Source organism: Tenrec ecaudatus, chromosome 3 (assembly GCF_050624435.1).
Source record: "Tenrec ecaudatus isolate mTenEca1 chromosome 3, mTenEca1.hap1, whole genome shotgun sequence".
Lineage (NCBI taxonomy): Eukaryota > Metazoa > Chordata > Mammalia > Afrosoricida > Tenrecidae > Tenrec > Tenrec ecaudatus.
The window spans coordinates 172,716,878-172,738,564 of NC_134532.1; the positions used below are offsets into that span (position 1 = coordinate 172,716,878).

At 45.4% G+C, this 21,687-nt stretch overlaps 1 protein-coding gene across 3 annotated transcripts in view; it reads left to right on the top strand.

The window, feature by feature from the left end:
* The window catches only part of FRYL (FRY like transcription coactivator), a 254,927-nt gene that overhangs the window by 128,876 nt on the left and 104,364 nt on the right, over positions 1 to 21,687 (top strand). For all 3 annotated transcript variants that reach the window (XM_075544365.1, XM_075544364.1, XM_075544363.1), the window contains 6 exons: positions 9,139 to 9,218; positions 9,584 to 9,664; positions 13,911 to 14,079; positions 14,362 to 14,454; positions 19,295 to 19,393; positions 20,544 to 20,645. In XM_075544365.1, the coding sequence (XP_075400480.1) occupies positions 9,139 to 9,218; positions 9,584 to 9,664; positions 13,911 to 14,079; positions 14,362 to 14,454; positions 19,295 to 19,393; positions 20,544 to 20,645 (624 nt within the window). The remainder of the gene's footprint in view (positions 1 to 9,138; positions 9,219 to 9,583; positions 9,665 to 13,910; positions 14,080 to 14,361; positions 14,455 to 19,294; positions 19,394 to 20,543; positions 20,646 to 21,687) is intronic.

Below are 21,687 nucleotides of genomic sequence, written 5' to 3' on the forward strand. Positions count from 1 at the left end.
TCAGCCTTCAAGCCCGCATCCACCCTGTCATAATTCTACAGTTAGAGTTGAGGAATGAGAATGGTTTGACCAGGGTGAAGAGTGAATTATCCAAGTGCAAATGGCTTTTTCATGCAAGGGAAAACACTCATTCCTGTAGTGAGTGTGTGAAGGCCTGCTAGGCCCCGGGTCGTTCTGGGGGCTGCGTTTATTAGCTACTGTCGGAATGGGACAGAAAGGCAACACAGTGTAAATAACGCAGTGTCGGTGCCATCATGTATTTCCACTGTGCAAAATCAGCCCAAGAATGCATAGCCGTTCCAGCAGGGCTGTTTTTGTTTTTTGAAAGCTTTTTTTCCAAGCTGGTCATTTTTGTTTCATATTGTTTGTTTCCTTTTGTTATTAAAAGGCTCTTAGGTTGCCCAAAGGATTTGTGGACCCAAAGATTGGCCGGTTGAATCCACCCAGCGGCACCAGGGGTTCGCTGTGCATCAGAGTCAAGTTGTCAGCTAACAGAAACAGCAGCACGGTCCTGACAAAGTTGTCTAGCACCCAGGCAGGGTCTGTTTATGTCACCGCTCCCCATATTGAGTTGCTGGGTCGATTCCTACTCAGGGAGGCCCTTCCGGAAGCTGACTGCCACATCTTTCTCCCCGTGGGCTCTCGGTTAGGGGCTGAGCACTCAGCCTCTCTGCCACCAACGTGTCTGGGGGAAAAGTTACCCTCATTCACCCTGCCAACAAACCAAAACACCTCAGCCATTGAATCTACTCTGCCTCAAGAGCTGCCCCTGTAGGTGTCTGAGGCCATGTCTTCTCCTCGAGGAGAGTGCGAGGGTTTTCAGCTCCTCCCCTGTGTTTACCAGCTCAGCGCTTAACCCACTGCACCACCAAGAATCCTTGAAAAGAAGTTAGGAAAGCTTAAAAGCACTCACTTTGCTTATCCGTGCCTTATACAGTGTGTGTAGTCTGCCTTATATAAAAGCGGAATATAGAACAAGTAACAAAATGTAAGAGGTGGAAACTAAGTCTTTGTTTTTTGGCACTATCAACAAGATATTTGAATGGCATAAGCATTTATATATTTCCCTTTTTGTTGACTGTGTTTTTAAAAGTACATTAACGTGGTGTTAAACGTCTGCAAATAAGCAATTTTAAATACGTAACTAGATTAAGTGTGTTAATATACATTTTCTCCTGTTTTCCCCCCATATATGTACATAAAAATACAATGAATTGACATTTGGAAATGTACTTTAAATATGTAAAAGAGATAGAATGAGTTATTTACATATAAAATCACTAATTAAATTTTGCCTTTCCCCCAAGCTTTTTGGAATAGATAGGAGAATGCATTTCCTCCGGGAGTTGCACTAAGAAGCTAGATTTGATTTCTGTGTTCTCCCAGTGTAGCTGAGCTGGTGTGTAAGACTCTGGTGCTGGAGTCCTGTGGGGCGGGAAAAGCTGAGCCCTGGGATCCGGCCTTGGAACCAGATGGGCTTTGATGTCAGCTTTTGGTGGGTGATCCCTGGCATCTTGTGAGTTTGTGTGGCTTCACTCAGTTAAGTAGCCCGGGGCTCCCGTTTCCAGCAGGAAACATTACAAACTCCCGGCCTGACCTCCAGGGCCATCGGTGAGGCTGGTCCACTGGCCTTGTGCTTTGGTGCTCAGGTCACCACATCCCGCCACTAGGAACCAGCCTCTTCGCAAACAGTGCTCCCCTTGCACCAGCCCCAGAGCAGCAGCCCATGGAACTTGCCACCCTAGAGCAGGGCCACCCAAAGCGGGTGGGCGATTCTGCCCCCTGGCGGGCATTGGAACCAACCAAAGGTGTTACCAAAATAGGTACTTTGTCCTGGACTCCGTTGGCTGGTGTACCAGTGTTTTTAATGGGCCTGGGGGTGCTGAGTAAATCCCCCCCTAAAATGGCGGTCACAGTCACATACGTTTGGGAACCATTATGTAAATGGATTTTTCTTCCTCCTCCTTTTAAAAGGATCAATTCAACCCCTTCAGACACCAAACCCACTGCCTGGGATCGCCTGACTTGTCGTGACCCTCTAGGTCGAGGCGGAGAACTGTTCCCTGCGGTTTCTGCAGGTGTAACACTTGGTGAGAGCAGCGAGTATGAGCCACGAGGGCTCCTCTGAAATTGGCTCGTGGCTTTTAAATGTAGGAACTCTTTCTCATGGCATTGCTTTTCCAGGGTCACTTCACCAAGTGCTTTTGGAGCAGTGGGTCCCGTGGACACAGGTTGGAAAGTGGAAACGCAGGGGCTCTGATGGATGGCCTTCTGTTTGGGATTCTGTCTCCAGCTGGGTCCCGAGACTCCTGTAGGTGCACACTCACCCGTCAGAAGGAGGCTTCAACAGTTCACGGAAAAGTTCCATTAGCTTTCCATTCCATTCTTCCCTGGGAGCTTTGAAGCCTCCCCATATTTCGTAACAGAATTATAATTGACTTTATATTAAATGACACATAAGTCATCCTCCACACCTCACCCCAGTGAAAGTTAACTCTTGAACTCCTCCCAAAGTTATAAAACTGCAGAGAACAGTCAGTAAAAATCATGACAAGCTCACGTAATTTCCTTCCCTGCCCAAGTGACATGTTATCAATAGATCCAGGAGGGAAAGAATCGTTGATCTTGACCCTGCTCGGACTTTGGTTCTGGCCTCACATACTGTATTCACCCGACAGCTGGGCTCGGTTTTATCCGGACGCGACGGGCAGCCCTCGGAGTGGGTCGGCATTGTCACACGTGTTTACTGAAGAGTCACTGGGGAGAGTCACCCACCCAACAGGCAGTCTGTGCCGTGAACAGTTCGCTCTCTGTGGCGATAGGGCGGTGGTATTCGTGCCATCCCGCCGATTCAGCACAGGATTAGAACTCTCCATTATGTACGGACACCTCACATCCCTTTTATCAGCAAGTGGTTACAGTCAACTGGGAGCAAGACACAACACACATTCTCATGCCAGCTGTCCCACTTCATTTGCAAGATCACTGTGGCCAAGGGATTGCCCAGTACCTCTTTCCCCGCCAGCAAAATAGGGCCGAGACTTGTCTCTGGAGGATAAAGTCTGACACGTGGAGAGTGAAAGTTGTTGTCATTTCACAGTGGAGGCAGTGGTCTTTGTGGAAGCCCCTTGCCAAACATTGTGCTGCTAGTTTGCTTTCCACTCCGAGGTTTCTCTCTCTAAGGATGAAACTCAGTCTTACTCCGACTGGTAAAATTAATGCTGAGAGATAGGTGACGAGATCAGTGTCCTCTAAATGGCAATATTAGATAAATAGTGTTATTCACCATGGCAGCACTAATTTAAGGTGATGGAGGACTATTTTTTATTTTAATTTAAACCAGGAGGGTAAATCTAGGTTCATGGTCAACTTCAAATTAGAGTCATTGGCATTTGATGACAAAGAACTATATGCCTTCAAAGCTCATGATACACATATTTAAGTAGCAATGCTACCACCACCCTCAAATTGATTTCACTACACGACCGAGTAGAATTCTTTTTTTAAATCATTTTATTGGGGCTCGTGCAGCTCTTATCACAGTCCACCCCTCCATCCATTGCGTCAGCGCTTTTGTACATACAGTGCCATCATTTTCAGAACATTTCTTTCTACTTGATGAACCCTTGATAATTTATCAAAGAAATGTTGTTTTCCTGTCTTACACTGACCGATGATGTCTCCTTTCACCTACTTTTCTGTTGCCCATCCCCCTGGGAGGGGGTTATATGTATGTAGATCATTGTGATTGGTTCCCCATTCCTCCCCTTAGCTCTTCCCCTCCTGGTATGGCTACTCTCATTATTGGTCCTGAGGGGTTCATCTGTCCTGGATTCCCTTTGTTTCCAGTTCCTATCTGTACCAGTGTCCATCCTCTGGTCTAGCCGGATTTGTAAGGTAGAATTGTGTCATGATAGTGGGGGAGGAAGCATTAAAGAACTAGAGCAGTGGTTTGCAACCTTCTTACTGCAGTGACCCTTTAATACAGTCCCGCATGTTGTGGTGACCCCCCGCCCCCAGCCATAAAATTGCTTTTGCTGTTACTTCATAACTGTAATTTTGTTCCAGTTATGAATTGGGGGACCCCTGTGAAAGGGTCATTCGACCTCCAAAGGGGTCGTGACGCACAGGTTGAGAACCGCTGGACGAGAGGAAAGCTGTATGTTGCGCCGGTGCGATACTGCACCCTGACTGGCTCCTCTCTTCCTTCTTCATGGGAATAGACAGCCTCCTGTTTCTCCCAAGAAGTGGTTAGTGGGTTTGAAAGGCCCGGCCTTGTGTTTAGCCATTCCAGATGCTTAACCCTCTGTGCACCAGGGACCCTCCAATAGGCATACAGTATTTGGACAATCTGAAGCAACTTTTTCACTGAGTGGTAGTCACACGTTTTATGCTATGAACCATACAAGAAGTTGGGAAACCTCCGGTTTGTGAGCCGTTTACTTTGAGAACGCATGGTTTACTGTTGTGGGCACCAGCATGGTGGGGCGTTTATCTGCTGAGAAGGCCTTTAGCATTTTCAGATTCAGTGTGCATCACGAGGTTCAGGGAGACGCCCCGTGGAGCAGTGAGTGACACGTTGGGCTGCGTGTCACAGGTCAGCAGGTTGTCTCTGCCATGCTGAGAAGGACGGGACTTCCTGCTCCTGGTCAGATCCACAGCCTCAGAACCCACAGGGCCAGTTCTGTCCTGTCCGGCAGGGCCGCTGTCAGATGGAATCGACTCAGTGGCAGTGATTTAGGATTTTTTTTTTTTGGTCGAAAGGCTCATGACAGGGGCTACTTTGAACTTTGCTTAGGCCTAAACTTACTTTCCTTAGTTTCACCGCCCATCATTTGCCTGATCGATGAACTTGACTGACTCCTGGCACTCATAGCTTACCATGGCTTTAGTTTACCGGGAGAAACAGGGATTTCGGTGGACTTTAACTTGGAATGATTTTGTTTTAAAAATAGTTATCCTTTGAATACAGTTGATAGAGGCTGTACCTTTTCCCCACAATCACTGAAGAGGAGATATTTTGTTCATTCATCTCTCTCGGTCCGTCTCTGTCCTCTGACTATAACCTGATGGGGCTCAAGATGTTCTCTCCTGCTTGGTTGTCTTTGTTAAATATATCTTTCATCTCTCAGAAACCAGGACACACCATCTTCTAAAGAAGTGCCTACTTCTGACCTTTTCCCTTCTTTCACCATAAAACAGGGGGCTGTTATATGCATTCTAATGTCATATATTTCTTTGATAATGTGTGCAAAAATGTCTAATTAGATTCTGGCAAGAAAACAAAAGGAAAAAATAAAATAACTACTTAATTTCTGGCCAGCTGATTCTGGCTCACGGATAACCCCATAGGACAGGGTAGCACTGCCCCATAGGATCCCAAATGAAAGTTGAGAGAAGCAGACCGCTGCATCTTTCTTCTGCCAGAGGGCTTGAACTGCTGACCTTCTGGTGAGTGACCGCGTGCTTAGTCACTGCCCCACCAGGACTCCTGGAGCCTGGAGCACAGCCAGGCCAACAGGGTTGATGGTGGCAGCAGTCGTAGAGTGGTAGTATATATGGTTTATTCTCTAGTAAGCGGTACACCCGCGTGACTCGGACACGTGATTAGGGCACTTCAGCAATAACTGGGACAGATCTAGACTGTTTGGGGAGAAATCATAGGCTCATGTTTCCCATCGCTGGCTCAGGACACACTGAACATTCTAGAAGGAAAATAATAGGGTGAAACCGCATCATAGTATCATAAATGGGGCCGGGAAGATTAAATCTTGTAAAACAGAGTGTTGCATTATTACAAGGTTATTGAACCTGTGTAGGGCCAGCCTGCGTGATTTCTGGAAGGCTGATGCATTTAAATAGTCTAGCCTTACGACAGGTTGGAATCAACAGACAGCAGTGAGTTTGGTTTTGGAGTTTTGAGTCTTAACCCTATTTTAAATAAGCCAACGATTAATCCAGTGTATGGGAGAAAGATGAGGTTTCCTATTAAAGTCTTTATAGGAATAGAAAACTTTTCTTTTTCTACTGAGGAGTGGCTGATGGCTTTGAACTGCTGACCTTGAGGTGAGCAGCCCAGCACATCACCTATTACATCATCAGGGCTCCTGATGGAACAAAACAGATCAAAAACAGACACAGCACATCTCTAGAACTAGAGTATATATGGAGGTGACTTGTATGCTCTGCTCGTGTATACTTGTATACATGTGCTCTTTCTGTATTCTTTTCCATCAAAGTATACACATATGTGTGTAGTTCACACAATTTTCTGCAGATGCTGTTAGAATATTGGACATCTGGAATGGCCTGCATTATATAGCTATTAAAAAAGTGCAGTAGAAGCCCGGACCTTGGCCCTCATCCCTTCTGGAAGGAGCGTCAGGATGCGATGCAATCGAGTTCCAAATCAATTTTTCCCATAAGAAATAACTGAAAACAGATTAATCTGTGCTCGACCACCAAGTTTTAACCCTAACCTTGCTTTTTGATACAAAACATTACAGAGAAATAACAAAATAAATAAGTTCAGAGTTAAATAATATAATTTAAATAAGAAACACAACATTAAAAATTTTTAATGACTCTCATTCTCTCACTCTCTCTCTCTCACCTACTCACTCACTCACCCACTCACTCTCTCACTCTCTCACTCACAATCTCTCACTCTCACTCATTCTCTCACACTCACTCTCTCACCCACTCACTCTCACTCATTCACTCACTCACTCATTCTCTCACTCACTGACTCACTGACTCTCACTCATTCTCTCACTCTCACTCACTCTCACTCACTCATTCTCTCACTCACTCCCACTGACTCACGCTCGCTCTCACATTCACTCACTCACTCTCATTCACTCACTCACTCACTTTCTCTCACTCACTCACTCACTCTTTCACTTTCTCTCACTCACTCTCCCATTCACTCTTTTACTCACTCTTACTCATTCTCTCACTCACTCACCTCACTCACACACACAAAAAATTTTAACAGCTACAGTATGGCCCATACCTTGAGATTGATGAGGATCTGGATCTGTGGACACCGATGTGCAGAGGAGGGATGGAGAGAGTCCTTGTTTGGAGGGAAATCCCTTCCATAAAGTCAACTGGTAGCAGCTTTTCAGGAGTTTTTCCCCTTGGCCTTTTCCACTAGGACCTGGCTGGTTTTTATCATCAACAATATCGATAACACAGTTAACCAGTTCCTTAACTTGATGAGTCTTTTCAGAAAACACTTTCTTAGGACCCATGTTTTTTTTTATTTTATCTAAAAACAGTACAAAAAGCCACAAAAAACTAAGAAAATTATAGCCAAACTCTTGGAACACAGCTGCAAAAGGTTTAAACAACTGCATACCAACAACGCCAACTAACGAAACATGAACTGCCTTTGTTTACAAACGTCACGTACGTCAGGTCAGATTCAGGTGTTTAGTTTGAGCTCCCATGAAAAATGTTCTCAACACTTCACGTTGAAATCTGATGATGTCTTATTACTGACACGATCAAATCCTGGCGTTCTACTGTAGGAGGAGATGCTTGTAGTACTGACCTGGGAAGGCACATAACTCTGTGAAGTTAAAATAGGTAAAGGGGGTATGGGGTGTGTGCACATTCGCAAGTGATTGTAGAAGAAGAGAGAATTTACTCTGTGGCTCAGATATTTTTGCTGTACAAAGTCTGTCATGGTCTTTTTGCTGCGGTTGTTGTTCAGAATGGTTTGTTTCACATGTACGGGTGACCACAGGAACGTGATACGCTTTCTAAGCCTACCTCCTTCTTCCTCTCGGGGATTCACAGAAATCTAAGGTCTTTGGACTTTCCAAAGTAAGTAATAAGCCTTCAAACCAGGCCTGCCTAGACCTTGTAACTGAGACCTCAGCTAACATCAGAATACCTTTTGTTATTGTTGTTTGTTTATGCTCGCTAACATCGGAATACCTTTTGTTGTTGTTGTTTGTTTATGACTCAGTGGTGTCATTTTTTTCTTCTTTTTTAACATTTTATTGGGAGTGCTAACAAATCATAACATCGCATAGTTAATCACACCAGGCATTATTGTTTAAGCTACCACAGTCAGTTTCAAAGCATTTTCTTTTTGATAAGGGGAACCTTTATCCCTCCTTCCCTTACTCTCCCCCACCCCACCCCTTATTTTTATTTATTTTTGCCGCATCTTACAGCATCTGATGTATCCATTCATGCACAATTCTGTTGTTCTGCCCCCTGAGGGGGGTCATACAGTCACCAGTGCTATCAGCTGCTCCGTGGGGGGGGGGGGCACTCCCTGTTCCCCAGGGAACCATTACTGCTGCTACTGTTTCTGAAGGGTTATCTATCTTGGGTTTCATGTATCAAACCATCTTAATTGTACAAATGAATATAAATATGAATGAGGTAAAATGGATAAAAACCATAATGGAAGGGGAGGAAATAGTAAAGAACTAGGGATGATTATGTGCTTCATCAGTGCTGTACCACACCCTGGATTTATTGACCCTTCTAGGAGGGACTGTGTATTAATAATTTTACAGGTGGGTTTTGGGTCTCCACTCTATCGACACTCCTTCACATCTATTTGGTTGCTTGGTTTTTGGAACTTTGGATACCTTTTCCCATCGACACCTCAGGATGACACCTGGCCTGCATTTTTAAGAGAATTAAACTGAAGATGAATGTTTGGTGGACAGAATGTGAATGGCATCGAAGTCATAAATAGCTGAAAATATTGAAAACCAGCGGGTTCCATGGTTGTGACCACGATCGTTGATAGTAAAGGGCGAGGTAAAGAGTGAGACCGGCTGAATACAAAGGTCGCTTTTCTGTAGATGCTGCAGGAGAAACACATGCATTTTTCTTAACAGTAACAGCTGCGGTAACAGAGACGAGCCCCATTGCCCATCACCCAGTGGTTTAAAAGTATAAAGTTACTATTCTTAATGTCAAAAGTGTTTATTACTTTAGATGAATGCGCTCTTAGGAAATACTAAAATTCTTAGACAAAGGAAAGCTTCTCAAATCCAAGCATCCCGCAGTGAAAGCCCTGTGTACTGATTGGGTTGGTTGAAATGATGACATTCAGGAAAGGAGGACTTTAGCTCTTATTTATCTGCTTATTTTTTTAAATTGTAGATTCCTGTGCATCCTGTGCCCGATCCTTTAGTTCACGAAGTTCTAAACTTAGCTTTCAAGCACTTTAAACATAAGGAAGGGTAAGTAAAATATTAATTTAACACTCCGGCTTCTCTCTCAGCAGTCCAGATTTTGACTCTAGCAACAAGGTGGATTTTCACTGGCCATTTGTTTTTTAGAAGTTCAGAGCAACTAACTTCCCATTTCTTATGAATCCACATATGCTCACAGGAAGGACTTTTTAAAAAGAATTCTTCCCATCACCGATTGGATTCATAACAACTGGGAGGCTTAATTTCATGGAAAATTAAAAGCAAGAAATGCCAGAAAACATATGTCCTTTTATCCAGAGAAATGTACACACCATTCTGTTAGAGACTTTCTGGACTTACTAAAAAAAATAGCGTTTGCAGAAAACTGTAACGAGAAATGTCCTTTATTGTAGATACTCAGGAACCAACACCGGGAACGTGCACATTATCGCAGATTTGTACGCGGAGGTGATCGGGGTTCTTGCCCAGTCAAAGTAAGGCTGATGAATCACTGCGAATGGCTTTGGGTTGCTTTGTGGAAGGCTCATTTTTCACTTTATTCACCAGCGCTGGAGAGTTACGGAGCCACCACGACTGGAAAGCCTGTTCCCGTCTTGTTTTGCTTAGTAGCTCTGCTCCCATAGAGGCCCTTTAATTAACATCCATATCTCACTTGCACAGCTTTTTTCCATCTGTGTGTGAATCTGCGAAACCACCCAGAATTGCCGGATGTGCCATCTTCTCCCCCTCCCCTTCTTTGTTATCCCCGTCTCGCAACTCCATGAGAAGTGGCTTTTGTTTACTATAATTTCTTTTAGAAAGCTTTACAGAGCTGATGACTACTTTCATTACTCTTTAATTGAACACTCTCCTATTTGAGATGGCATTGCACTGTCTCCTAATCATTGTATTTATTTTGATATTGCACAAGAATTGTAAGTATGTGAACGAGGAACCGAAGCAGGCTGGAATTCTGTTAAAAGTGTTCTCCCTTCAGAGCAAAATGCATTACATTGTGTCCAGCTACCGTTATAGTAAGCAACAAACCAATACTTGTCTTTGGTATCTTGTGGTTATTCTAGAGACTGTGTAAGGTTTTGCATTTAGTTTACTTCTACTGGGAAATTCATTAGATAAAAGGCTATCAATTTAAATTTTTTTAGATCCCTTTGAAATGAGTCTCTGGTCCTGAAGTTATCACAGATTCCAAAATAGCAAGTGAAATTATTGTTTGTTTTTTCTTTCTTTTTTTACATTTTATTAGGGACTCATACAACTCTTATCACAATCCATACATATACATACATCAATTGTATAAAGCACATCTGCACATTCACTGCCCCAATCATTCTCAAAGCATTTGCTCTCCACTTAAGCCCTTTGCATCAGGTCCTCTTTTTTTTCCCCCTCCCTCCCCGTCCCCCCATCCCTCATGTGCCCTTGGTAATTTTTACATTGTTATTTTGTTATATCTTGCCCTATCTGGAGTCTCCCTTCCCCCCCTTCTCTGCAGTCCATCTCCCAGGGAGGAGGTCACATGTGGATCCTTGGAAATTATTGTTAATGTCTAGTACTTACCATTTTAATATTAAATATTTTAACTAGCTGGATTTTTAAAATCCTTGATCGTATAAGTGACCTGCTGCTTATATTATAAGGGACCGATATAGTAGCAGTTAGAACATAGCTGAGTATTCTTAATGAGTTAGACTTACCCAATAGCATCTCAATTATATTCAATTGAAAAATGAATCCCGAGCTCAGGAATACAGACACAAAAATAAATATCTGAAAAATAGCACATGTTTTAATGGTAGAATCTCCTATCAAAATTCTCTTCTACCTCTCGTCAAAGCAGATACTTGAAGTAATATATCAGCACGTTGGCGGTAGAAAGAGCTCTACATCACGAATAAGTCCAACCCCAGGCGGTTCTAGTGAGGGCAGTAAGTCTTACCACTCCAGTGGGGGTAGCAAGTCCACAGAGCCTGTAAGTTTATAGCATAACACTCAGTGTCACAAATCTAGCTGTCAGAGAAATGCTACTTAGAGAAATACTGAAGCATTTCCTACTCCATGCGTGCAATGACTTGAGGGGAATGTGGCTGGACTGACCCCAGGCCAGGCAGATAGCTGCTGCCCCCGCGGGTGTGGGAAGGGGAGAGGAAGGCTGGGGAAACTGGGAGGTGCATTATAATTGTTTTTTTGGGAGGGATACCATTTGTTTAATTGTAGTATTCATTTTTATGAGAAATTTAATAAAAGAAATGCTTCAAAAAGACAGTTAGGCACTTTATAAAGTTTTCCTTTATGAAGTGCTGCAGAAGTCTTCATGACAAATGGTTTTGTCCTTTCCGGTATTGAAGTAGAACTTGAATCATGCTTCCCACCGTCCGTCCCTAACGCACGCTAGTCCACTCGGTGTCTTTCTTGTACCTGAAGGAGCTGTGGTGAAGTGCTGGGCTGCTAACTGCAGGTTTGGAGTATCAACTCACCAGCTGCTCGAAGGGAGAAAGGTGGCCCGCTTCCAGAAAGATGTGCGGAACAGGAGCGGATTTATTCCTGCCCTCGAGGGTCACTGTGAGCCAGACTTGACTTGGTGGCAGAGAGTTTAGGTTTTTGGTTCATCTAAGGACCCCTGGTGGGGTAATGGACTGGGTGTTAGTCTGCTCTCTGCCAGGTAGCTGTTAGAATCCACCAGCCGCCCCACAAGACAAAGATGAGGTTTTTGCTCATGTAAAGACTTCACAGCTTTGGAAACCCACAGGAATAGCCATACTGTATTCTGCAGAGTCGCAGTGTGTTGGAATGGACTTTAAGGAGGCGGATCTCGTATCCCAGGAGTGGCAGTGGTGCAGTGGGTGAAGTATTGGGCTACTGCCCAAGTTTGCAGGGTTGAGACCCCACCCCCTCCGCGACCACCACCACCACCACGTGAAACGCTTCTGTAAAGACTTGCAGCCTTAGACATGTTGTGGAGCTGCTCTGCCCAGTGCTGTCATGTTTCTGGGAGTTGGAATAGACTTGACAGCAGGGGCTTGGGTTTCCTCAGTTCATTGTGTATCTCTGTTTCGTTAATGTGGAATGTTCTTCTCCCCTTGGGACTCAGGGACCACTGGAAAGCATGCAGCGTCCATCTGAAGCCCCTCATGCTTTGTGGGGCTGGTTTCCTCCGGACTTATCAACAGTAGGAGCTGTAGTTGTTTCCAAATACATTTATAAAATCCACACCGCCCTTACAGTAGTTGTTATCATTGTCAATTAATTTCTTACTCCAGGTCTTCAATTTCACATTTGTAGGATAGGTTCGCTTGTTGTTTCTAACTTGAGGCTGTTTTGAACTTTGTCAAACGTTGTAAAGGGGCACAGAGCATTTCCAGGGGAACTCTGACTCACGGTGACCCCCCAAGTGTGCAGCATAGGACTGAACACCCTCAGGCGTCCGATGGCAGTTGGGAGGGCCAGAAACCCGCAGTGGCAGGCCCTTCTCCTGAGGTGCCTTCAATCACGGCCCTTTCAGTTCGTAGCTCAGCATTTAACCATTGGAGCCATGCACGGTCTCCACAGTCTCCACGGGGCACAGTAATTAGTATTGATTAGTAAACTGATAAGATACCTTTTCCAAAGACACCAATGCAAGCAGAGAGAAATTTCCCAGCATCCCCAGCTGGGGCCCTTTGAGTCCCAGGGGATGCCCACTTTGCACTAAGGTTGTGAGTCTTTGTCCAGTCGCACCGTGAGACCGTTGTCTTCCCTCTTGTCTTCGTTCGTTTTCCTACGTTATTGCTCATCGCTGCCATCCAGTAGATGCCCACTCGCAGTGCTGCTGTAGGGCAGAGCAGAACCGCCTTTCCAAGTTTCCGAAGCTTAACTCTTCATGGGAGCACACGGCCCCTTCTTTCCCTCAGAGAGGGGCTGGCTGGTGGTGTGCTGGAACCTCCAACCTTGCTGGTAGCAGCTCAGCCTGTAACACACTAGGCCACGAGGGCCCCCTGTCTACATTCTAGTGAGTTCTGCGGTGAGAATTAGTACACTATCAATAGATCAGCTGACCGCTGGACAAATCTCTCATGCTCCATTGCGCTCCCTGCCTTTGATTCAAATTGCATACTTTATAAAAAGGAGGCTGAAGATTTGGAGACGTTCTGGTTTATATGGGCATATTTTATAAGTGAGTTACTCGAGTTTAGTGTTGTCATGATAGAAATGATTAATTGTGGGTCAGTGGTGCGGGTTTTTACTTCCATGAGGGGCATTCAGGTGTCCTGTCCCCAACCATTGCCCCTCAGTGCAGCCACTGCCCCTCCTTCAGTGGAGGATTGTGTGCTCCTGTGATACTAAACAGGTGTCAGGAGAGCTTGTGGGTGAGAGAGACTAGGAAGAAAGTCCTGGAGATGTGCTTTCTGAAAATCTGCCAGTGAGAACCCTGTGAACACGGCGTTGCCCTCAGTCGAGGGCAGTTGCGGGGCAGCTAACAAGAATAGGAGCCACGGTGCTGAGTTACCCGTGTTCTGGAGAGGTGCTCAGGGAGAGCCTGTTACTCAGTCTTAAGGACGTTCTCAGTTTAAAATTCAGAATAACAAATGGATTTCTTCTCCCCTTCCTGCCTGCCCTATAAGTTTGCTGAGGGCCGAGAAAAGAGATCGTTTTTAGGTCCAACTCCTCGTTTCATGTGTCAGTGTCCTGTGAGCAACGGATGTTTTCAATTCCATTCAATCCCCCTCCACATGTTCCTTGAAGGTTTCAGGCCGTGAGGAAGAAGTTTGTGACAGAATTAAAAGAGCTGCGACAAAAGGAACAAAGCCCACATGTGGTGCAAAGTGTCATCAGCTTGATCATGGGAATGAAGTTTTTCCGAGTAAAAATGTATCCCGTGGAAGATTTCGAAGCGTCGTTTCAGTTTATGCAGGTGCGTAGACAGACTTCACCTGTACTGGCTGCTCGGGCTCTTCATGCCGCTTGAAGAGACTCAAAACAGACCTTCATGATGTCGGGATCCATTCATTTCTTATTCTGCGTATTACGTTCCATAGGTGTGAAATACTTGCCTTTAAAAAAAACTCCTTCACTTTGAAGACACTCGGTCCTTTGTCAAGCTGTGTAAAGTAGCAGAGTGTGCCCAGAGTATTGTGTCTTCCATGTTCTTTTGTGGTGGCCATCTAATAGACTTTTCATTTTTTCCCCCCTCAAGGAATGTGCTCAGTATTTTTTAGAAGTAAAAGATAAAGATATAAAACATGCACTTGCCGGTTTATTTGTGGAGATCCTTATCCCTGTCGCTGCTGTAAGTATATTTTTACCTTGTATTGAAAAATACTCTTCCATGGAGGAAATCCACCCAGACCCTCAGTTTCTCCTTCTCAAATGGATATCGCTGCAAGTCTGGGTTCTTCCACCTGCGCAGTCACGGGGCCCATCGAAGGTCTCTTCTGGTTTCTTGTATCTCGAGAGTCATTCTCCCATACTGACTGGAGGTGCATGTGAAACCTTCTTACCCTCTGGTAATCTCATCAGAAAGGGAACGCAACGGACAGTGTGAGTGAACTGTACACATGGTGAATAGCTAGCTAGCAGGAGGACCACTGATTAGCTTTCTACTTGAAAGAACAACCCAGGCCCTTAAGATTCAGACCGTTTCATGAGGGTCGAATTACGCAGGCCAGCAATAGCCATTGCCTGCAGTAACCTTGGTATAACCACTATGCTGACTCTTTATGGAGTCCTGGTGACATAATGGGTTAAATGTTGGGATTGCTAACCACAAGGTCGGGGTTCCAACCCATCAACTGCTCCTCGGGAGAAAGAAAGGGACCAGAGCTGTGACCTGTCTTGTGTTAATCAGTCCTCCCTTCAGATGCCAAATCCTTTTGTGTTTGCTACCCAGTGCTTCTTGGAAATTGCCATTTTCCTGTTCGGCTGGTAGAAGGAGAGCTGGTTCCTTTGCCTTGGTGGGAGCCTAGTACTGTCCACTCTGGTCCTTCTGTGGTTCCTCTTATCCCAGAATATTTGAGGGAGATACCTGTGACCGTTCAAAGGCTTCTGTGCATCCCTCTTCCCTCTGCTCCCATCCCGTCTTCCATCCGTTCCTCTTCGGTACATCTCTGCGAAGAGGCGATGGAGAACCACAATGTCAACAGCTAAAACCAGGCCAGGGGCTGACTGGAGCAGAGCACTGCTTACTCACAAATAAGTTCAGGTGGCATTCGAAGGAAATGAAAACAAACAACAACAAAAAAGAAAATGAATACAAGCCCAAATTTGACCTTGAGTCTATCCCACCTGAATTTCCAGAACATCCCAAGAACAGACCTGCTGCACGGAACACGAAGGACAGAAGACCTGATAAACTGTGCGATGACATCAGAACATCACTTACGGAGAGCGCCCAAGGTCGTTAGAAAGACGGGAACGAAGGAAAAGATCCAAGTGCATCTCCGAAGAGTCTGAAACTTGCTCTTAACTGGAGAGTAGCTAAAGCAAAGGGAAGAAATGGTGAATTCAAAGGGCTGAACAGAAAATTCCAAAGGGCAGCTCCAGAAGACAAAGTCAAATTTTTCTGATGAGATATGCAGAGACCTAGAAGTAGAAAAGCAAAAAGAAGGAACATGCTCAGCATTTCTTAAACCGAAGCAACTCAAGAAACAGTGCAAGCCTCAAGTTGCAATATTGAAAGAGCCTTTGGGCAAAATATTGACTGAGGCATCCAAAGAAGATGGAAAGAATACACAGTCACTGTTTCAGAAAGAACTAGTCATCGTTCAGCCACTTCAGGAGGCAGCGTCTGAGCAAGAACCAACGATGCTGAAGGAGGAAGTTCAGGCTGCACTGAAAGCATCAGCCAAAAACAAGGCTCCGGGGATTGGTGGAACGCCCGTTGAGATGTTTCAAGCAGCTGAGGAAGCACTGACTTGTCTCTGCCAGGACATTTGGAAGACTGCTACTTGGCCAGCTGACTGGCAGTGATCCGTATCTGTGCCCATTCCAAAGAAAGGTGACCCACAGAATTACAGAGCAATATCATTGACAGCACATGCTAGTGAAGTTTTGCTGAAGGTCATCCAACAACAGTTGTAGCAGGACATTGACAGGGAGCTACCAGAGATTCAGGCCAGATTCAGAAGAGGGCATGGCACAAGGGATAGCAATGCTAATGTCTGATGGGTCTTGGCTCAAAGCAGAGCATACCAGAAAGAAGTTTAGCTGTGTCTTAGTGCCAATGCAAGGGCACTTTACCTTGTAGATCATAGTAAACTTTGGATAGCCTTGAGAAGAATGGCAGGTCCCAAACCCTTACCTGCATGCATGCAGAACCTGTGGCAGTTGGGTAAACAGAACAAGGGAATATCGCATGGGTTCAAATCAGGAAAGGTATGCATCAAGGTGGTATCCTCTCACCATACTTACTTTATCTGCTGAGCAAAGGGAGCTGGCTTAGATGAAGAATGTAGCATCAGGATTGAGGAAGGCCTATTAACCTTCGATCTGCAGACGACACCACCTTGCTTGCTGAAAATGAGGAGGACTTACCGTACTTGCTGATGCGCATCAAGGATTGCAGCCTTCAATGTGGATGACAAGTCAGCGTGACGCCGAGCAGAATCCTCACAAGTGGACCCGTGGGAAACATGATGATCAGTGGAGAAAAGACTGAAATTGCCAAGGATTTTGTGTTGCTTGGCTCCACAATCAATGGTCACAGACGCAGCACTCAAGAGATCACCCGAGCATCACATTGGGTCAGTCTGTTACACAAGACCTTTGCGGATTACTGAAAAGCAAGGATGGTACTTTGAGGGCGACAGTGCTGCTGACCCAAGCCAATGTATTTTCAACGGCCTCACCCGCATGCGAAAGTTGGACATTGAATATGGAAGCACAAAGAGGTGCGGATGCAATTGAATTATGGTCCTGTCATAGACAAACAGCTCTGCATTGGGAGAAGTACAGCTAGAATGCCCCTCCGCGTCATGGATGGTGATGCTTAGTCTCATGTACTTTGGACATGTTGTGGGGAGACACTAGTTTTTTTGGAGACGGACATGGTGCTTGATAAAATGGAGGGACAGGGCAAAAGATGGATTGACACCATGACTGTAACAATGGCCTCAAACATCAGGACAATCATGATGAGGGGAGCAGGGCCTGGCGCTGTTTCATTTTGTTGTGCTTGGGGTCCCTGTGAGTCGGAACGGACTCGATGGCACTTGAGCACTACCCCCCTCTTGTCTGCTAATGCGTTTTGTCAGGTGTCTTCCTGAGATTGTGGTCAGAGTCCAATGGAGTGGATTGGACTTACATAGCAACCTTTGCTTCAACAGAATCAAACAGTGCCACAACCTACACCATTCTCCCAGTTAGTGCCAGTGTTGAAGCCACTGTGTTAGCCCATCTCCGTTTTCACTGACCCTCTCTCTACTTCACCAAGCACAATGACCCTTTCTCCCAAGTCCACGAGATGAAGTCTCACCAGCCTCACCCCCAAGCATTCTTCTGGCTGTACCTCCTTGGAGACAGATTTGTATGTTCTTGCGGTAGTTCGCAGGACTCTCAGTCTTCTCCATAATTTACACACACCAATTCCTGTCTGGTTTTCCTGATTCATCCCTCTGCGTTCACACATGCAGATGATGCACTGAAAATGCTGTGGCGCTTGTCACTGAGAGGAGGCGGGAGTTTTTCAAGATAGTCTAGTTATGTGTCTGGTCCTAATCTAAAAGTCAGCCAGTTACCAGGGCATTGCTTCTGACTCCTGCCGCCTCGAGAGGTCAGAGGGGAAGGAGAGAGCTGTGCTCTCTGGGCTTCATAATGCTGGGGGTACAGCAGTTGGTCTGCAGTTGCTTTCTTCAGCTGGGCAGCTCTGGCCTCCAGCCCTTTGATTAGCAGTGGAGTGCATTAACTGTCTTCACTGCTCAGGAACTCTGGTTCTAGTCTATGCACAAGGAAAAACAGCGGTGAGCGAGACCGGAAAGGCCCCTCACTCCCACAGAATTTAGTTCTGATGCAGCAAATAGACATTTGATGTGTGTAAAATAGGTCTTAGGCCACACTATTGGGTATCACACACAACCAACATAAGCAGGCAAGAGGGTTGCGGAATGCCAGTGGGGTTGTTGTTAGGTGCCGATTTCAACTGAGAGAGAGAAACCCCTTGTCACAGATAAGACCTACCTGACACTATTGTCTAGACTGGACTCTTGATGGCCTGAACCCCTCTGGGTGGGTTTGAACTTTCCCACCCTGAGTGTATATTGTGCCCCCAGCAGTCATTGCCAATGGGTTAGGGAAATGAATATTTTCATAGAACGAATAAGAATTACCTCACGAAAAAAAAAAAAAAAAAGAATTACCTCACGAAGATGATGAGCTTGGAGCAAACACTGAAGGAGAGAGAGTGTAACGTGCGTGGGGGGAAGCCCCTGCTGGGAAGAACAAATGCAGAGGTCTGGAGGCATGAACCTGCCTGAAGTGACCCTGAGTCAGCACAGAGGGCCAGGGCAGTGGTGTGGTAGGAGAGGAACAGAGAGCTTAACTGGGAGAGTCAGAAATGAGTTTTTTGTTTCACCTTGGATTGGGCTGGTCTGGTTTAGTTTATTGCCATATAGATGGTGGATTTGGCTCAGGTGTTACTGTCATCAGCAGATTTCCCCGAGCTTCTTCCAGAGGGCTCCTAGAGCCCAGACAGCATTTTCTTACCCAATTGAAAGCCAAACTACAGGGTCCCTGTAGGAGAGAATCTCTGAGGCTTTAAATCTTTATGCTATCGATCAGCCTCATCTTTCTCCCAAGGAGCGACTGAGGGGTTAGAACCATTGACCTTGAGGCTTAGCAGCTCACTAAGTAATTCACTGTGGCACCACGGTGGCCTCCAGCCCCTCTTGACCCCTGTGGTTAGTGTCTTTTCACCTGTCTGTAGCCTCCACTTGTTTTCCCAGGCCCGGGACTGGGTTGGACTCATTGGCGTATTGATTAGCGTGTGGTCATTTGGCACATGGTACTACTTCAGTGAGCGACTTGGTGAATTTTGAACAAAAGCAGAACCTCACAGAAAGTTCTTGCAGGCGTGGCATGGCCTCAAGTGTCTAAACATTTTCTTTCCTGTCTGTGTGCGTTCTCTCCTTGCCCAGGCTGTTAAAAACGAAGTGAATGTGCCCTGCCTGAAAACCTTTGTGGAGATGCTTTACCAGACTACCTTTGACCTGAGCTCCCGGAAGAAGCACTCATTGGTACTGTAGACATTCCGAACGTGGCCATTGCGTTCCTCGTGAGCTCCGTAGTTGACTCAGGAACACCAGGGCGAGTTGAAAGACATGTTAAAACGAAGCTGGTAAAATACCCAAAGGGCAACAAGAGGGAAGATTTCACTTAACGTATCTGCTTCTGCTCTCCTCTAAGCCATCCCGGCAGATTTTTATTCGTCCTGTGTTTGATAGGCTACTCAAATTTTAGTAGTTAGTAGTATTGAGTTTAAATTATGTAGTATAATGATGAAAAGGCTCACGGTGGGCCTCTATTGAACCATCAATTCCTTCATTCCGCTCTATAATAAATTATAGCTGAATGCATAAGATTTTCTGAGGGCCATGCTCTGCTGGATCTGTCGTTTCTTTTTAGAGACCTGAGGTATCCTTCTTCCATCCACTTCACAGAATTTTAAAGGATGTGTAGATTTTTATCCAGCTTGGAGAAAACTGGGCAGTCGACCAAATATCGGAGCACCTATGCCAGGGATATGATTGCAGTAATAAGTATTGCTCATGTCTTAGGTTAGGCCTCAGACCCGCCAGGATACTGTGGCTACCACCTGAGATTAGGAAAACAGGCTGAGACTGAACACCGTGTTCCTCTGAACTTGGCCTAGCCAGCAGTCCCTTCTTTGATCTCAGGGCGTGTCTGCTGCACCGCTGTCCCAGCTGAGGGCGTAATGGATCCAGGGAATTGGAAAACGCGTTCTAAGTCATATGAGAAATCAAGGCTCTGTTCTTATAGAAAACGTGGTGGGGTTTTGTGTGTGACCATTCTCTGTTAGATTATGAGCAGCCCTGGCGGCGTGGTGGGTTGTGCATTGGGACTGCGAACCACAGGTCTGCAATTCGAACACGTTTGTAGAAAGATGGGACGGTGTGCTCACGTAAAGATGTGCAGCCTAGGAGACCCATAGGCACAGTTCTACTCTGTCCTGTAAGTCAGAATTGACTCCAGAGTGGTGAGAATTTGTTGTTGTTGCTGTTAGATTATGAGATTTCTTACAAATGGAAAACTGCATAAAAGTTTCTGATCATTTTATGTGTTTATGAGAATTGATTGAGTTATCCCTGTCAAGACCAGTACTTTTCCATGAAAAGACATTAATTTCCCTTTTCTTATTTCCTACAGGCTTTGTATCCACTAATTACCTGCCTTCTTTGTGTCAGTCAGAAACAGTTTTTTTTAAATAACTGGCATATTTTCCTACAGAACTGTCTGTCACATTTAAAGGTAAGACACGATCTCATTCCTGCCCTGTAAACACCAATCATGATCTCTTTATTGATGCACGTCTGTTGAGAAGTAGTATAATCAAACTTTCCCTCCTAATGGCACATTCGAATCATAATGCTTCGTCACACCATTCCTTCTCCGTGTACAAACTTCAGCCTCTCTCCAGGGAACCGTGCAAAATACATTTGATTGAATATCGCATTTGTCCTCGTGATCGCAAAATTGTGCCCTTCCATTGCTTGTTGTTTATGTGATCCTACGGTCTAGAAGATGTGTTCCTACGTAAGTTTCTTTGGAAGTGCAGAGTATTGATTAGCCTGCCCCCAGAACCCCAGGCACCTGACTCTGTGTGTGTGCTTTGAGGAAAGCCCATCCAATCTGAACGCTACCAAAAATCTGACGACTCTGAAGAGAACTGTCACTGAAAGCACACTGAATGTCATCGTGTCCAGCCACGTTCAGAAGTGGGCTGCGGCGGCTGGGTCCACACAGATGGAGAAGCTCTGACTTAAAGAAAGGAGTCATGGGTCTAAGGCTATGAAACCCAAAGTGAGAGCTTGAAGGGCCAGACATTATCTTCCCAAGATCCTCTGCTAGCAGGATCCCTGGCTCTCTTCCCCATCAGAAGCACAGGTGCTGCCTGGCATTGGTTCTGGGGGCATTCCTTCTTGGCCTGCATGCAAATGCTTGCTTTGAATACTGCTTTCATGTGCAAATGAAGCGAGCCTGTTTGGATATTTGCTAAGGCATTCACAGAAACACTGCTGCCAGGCTATCTTCTTTCCCAACATTCCTGTAAGTCCGGGTCAGGATGAAAAGCCTTGAACCCTGAAGGTAATAAAAGCAAGGTTCCGGGAGGCTAAGTGACAAGTCCCTGGCCTTGTTGCTCCCTTTGTCATTGTGAGAAATGGGCTTGGCTCCGCCTTCCAATTTTCAGAATTAATCCACTGCAAAACTGTATCCTAACTTGATCATGGTCAGAATTGCCTTGGTTTCTTGGTCAGGACACCAAAAAGTCACAGTCTTGGGGAAACAATTT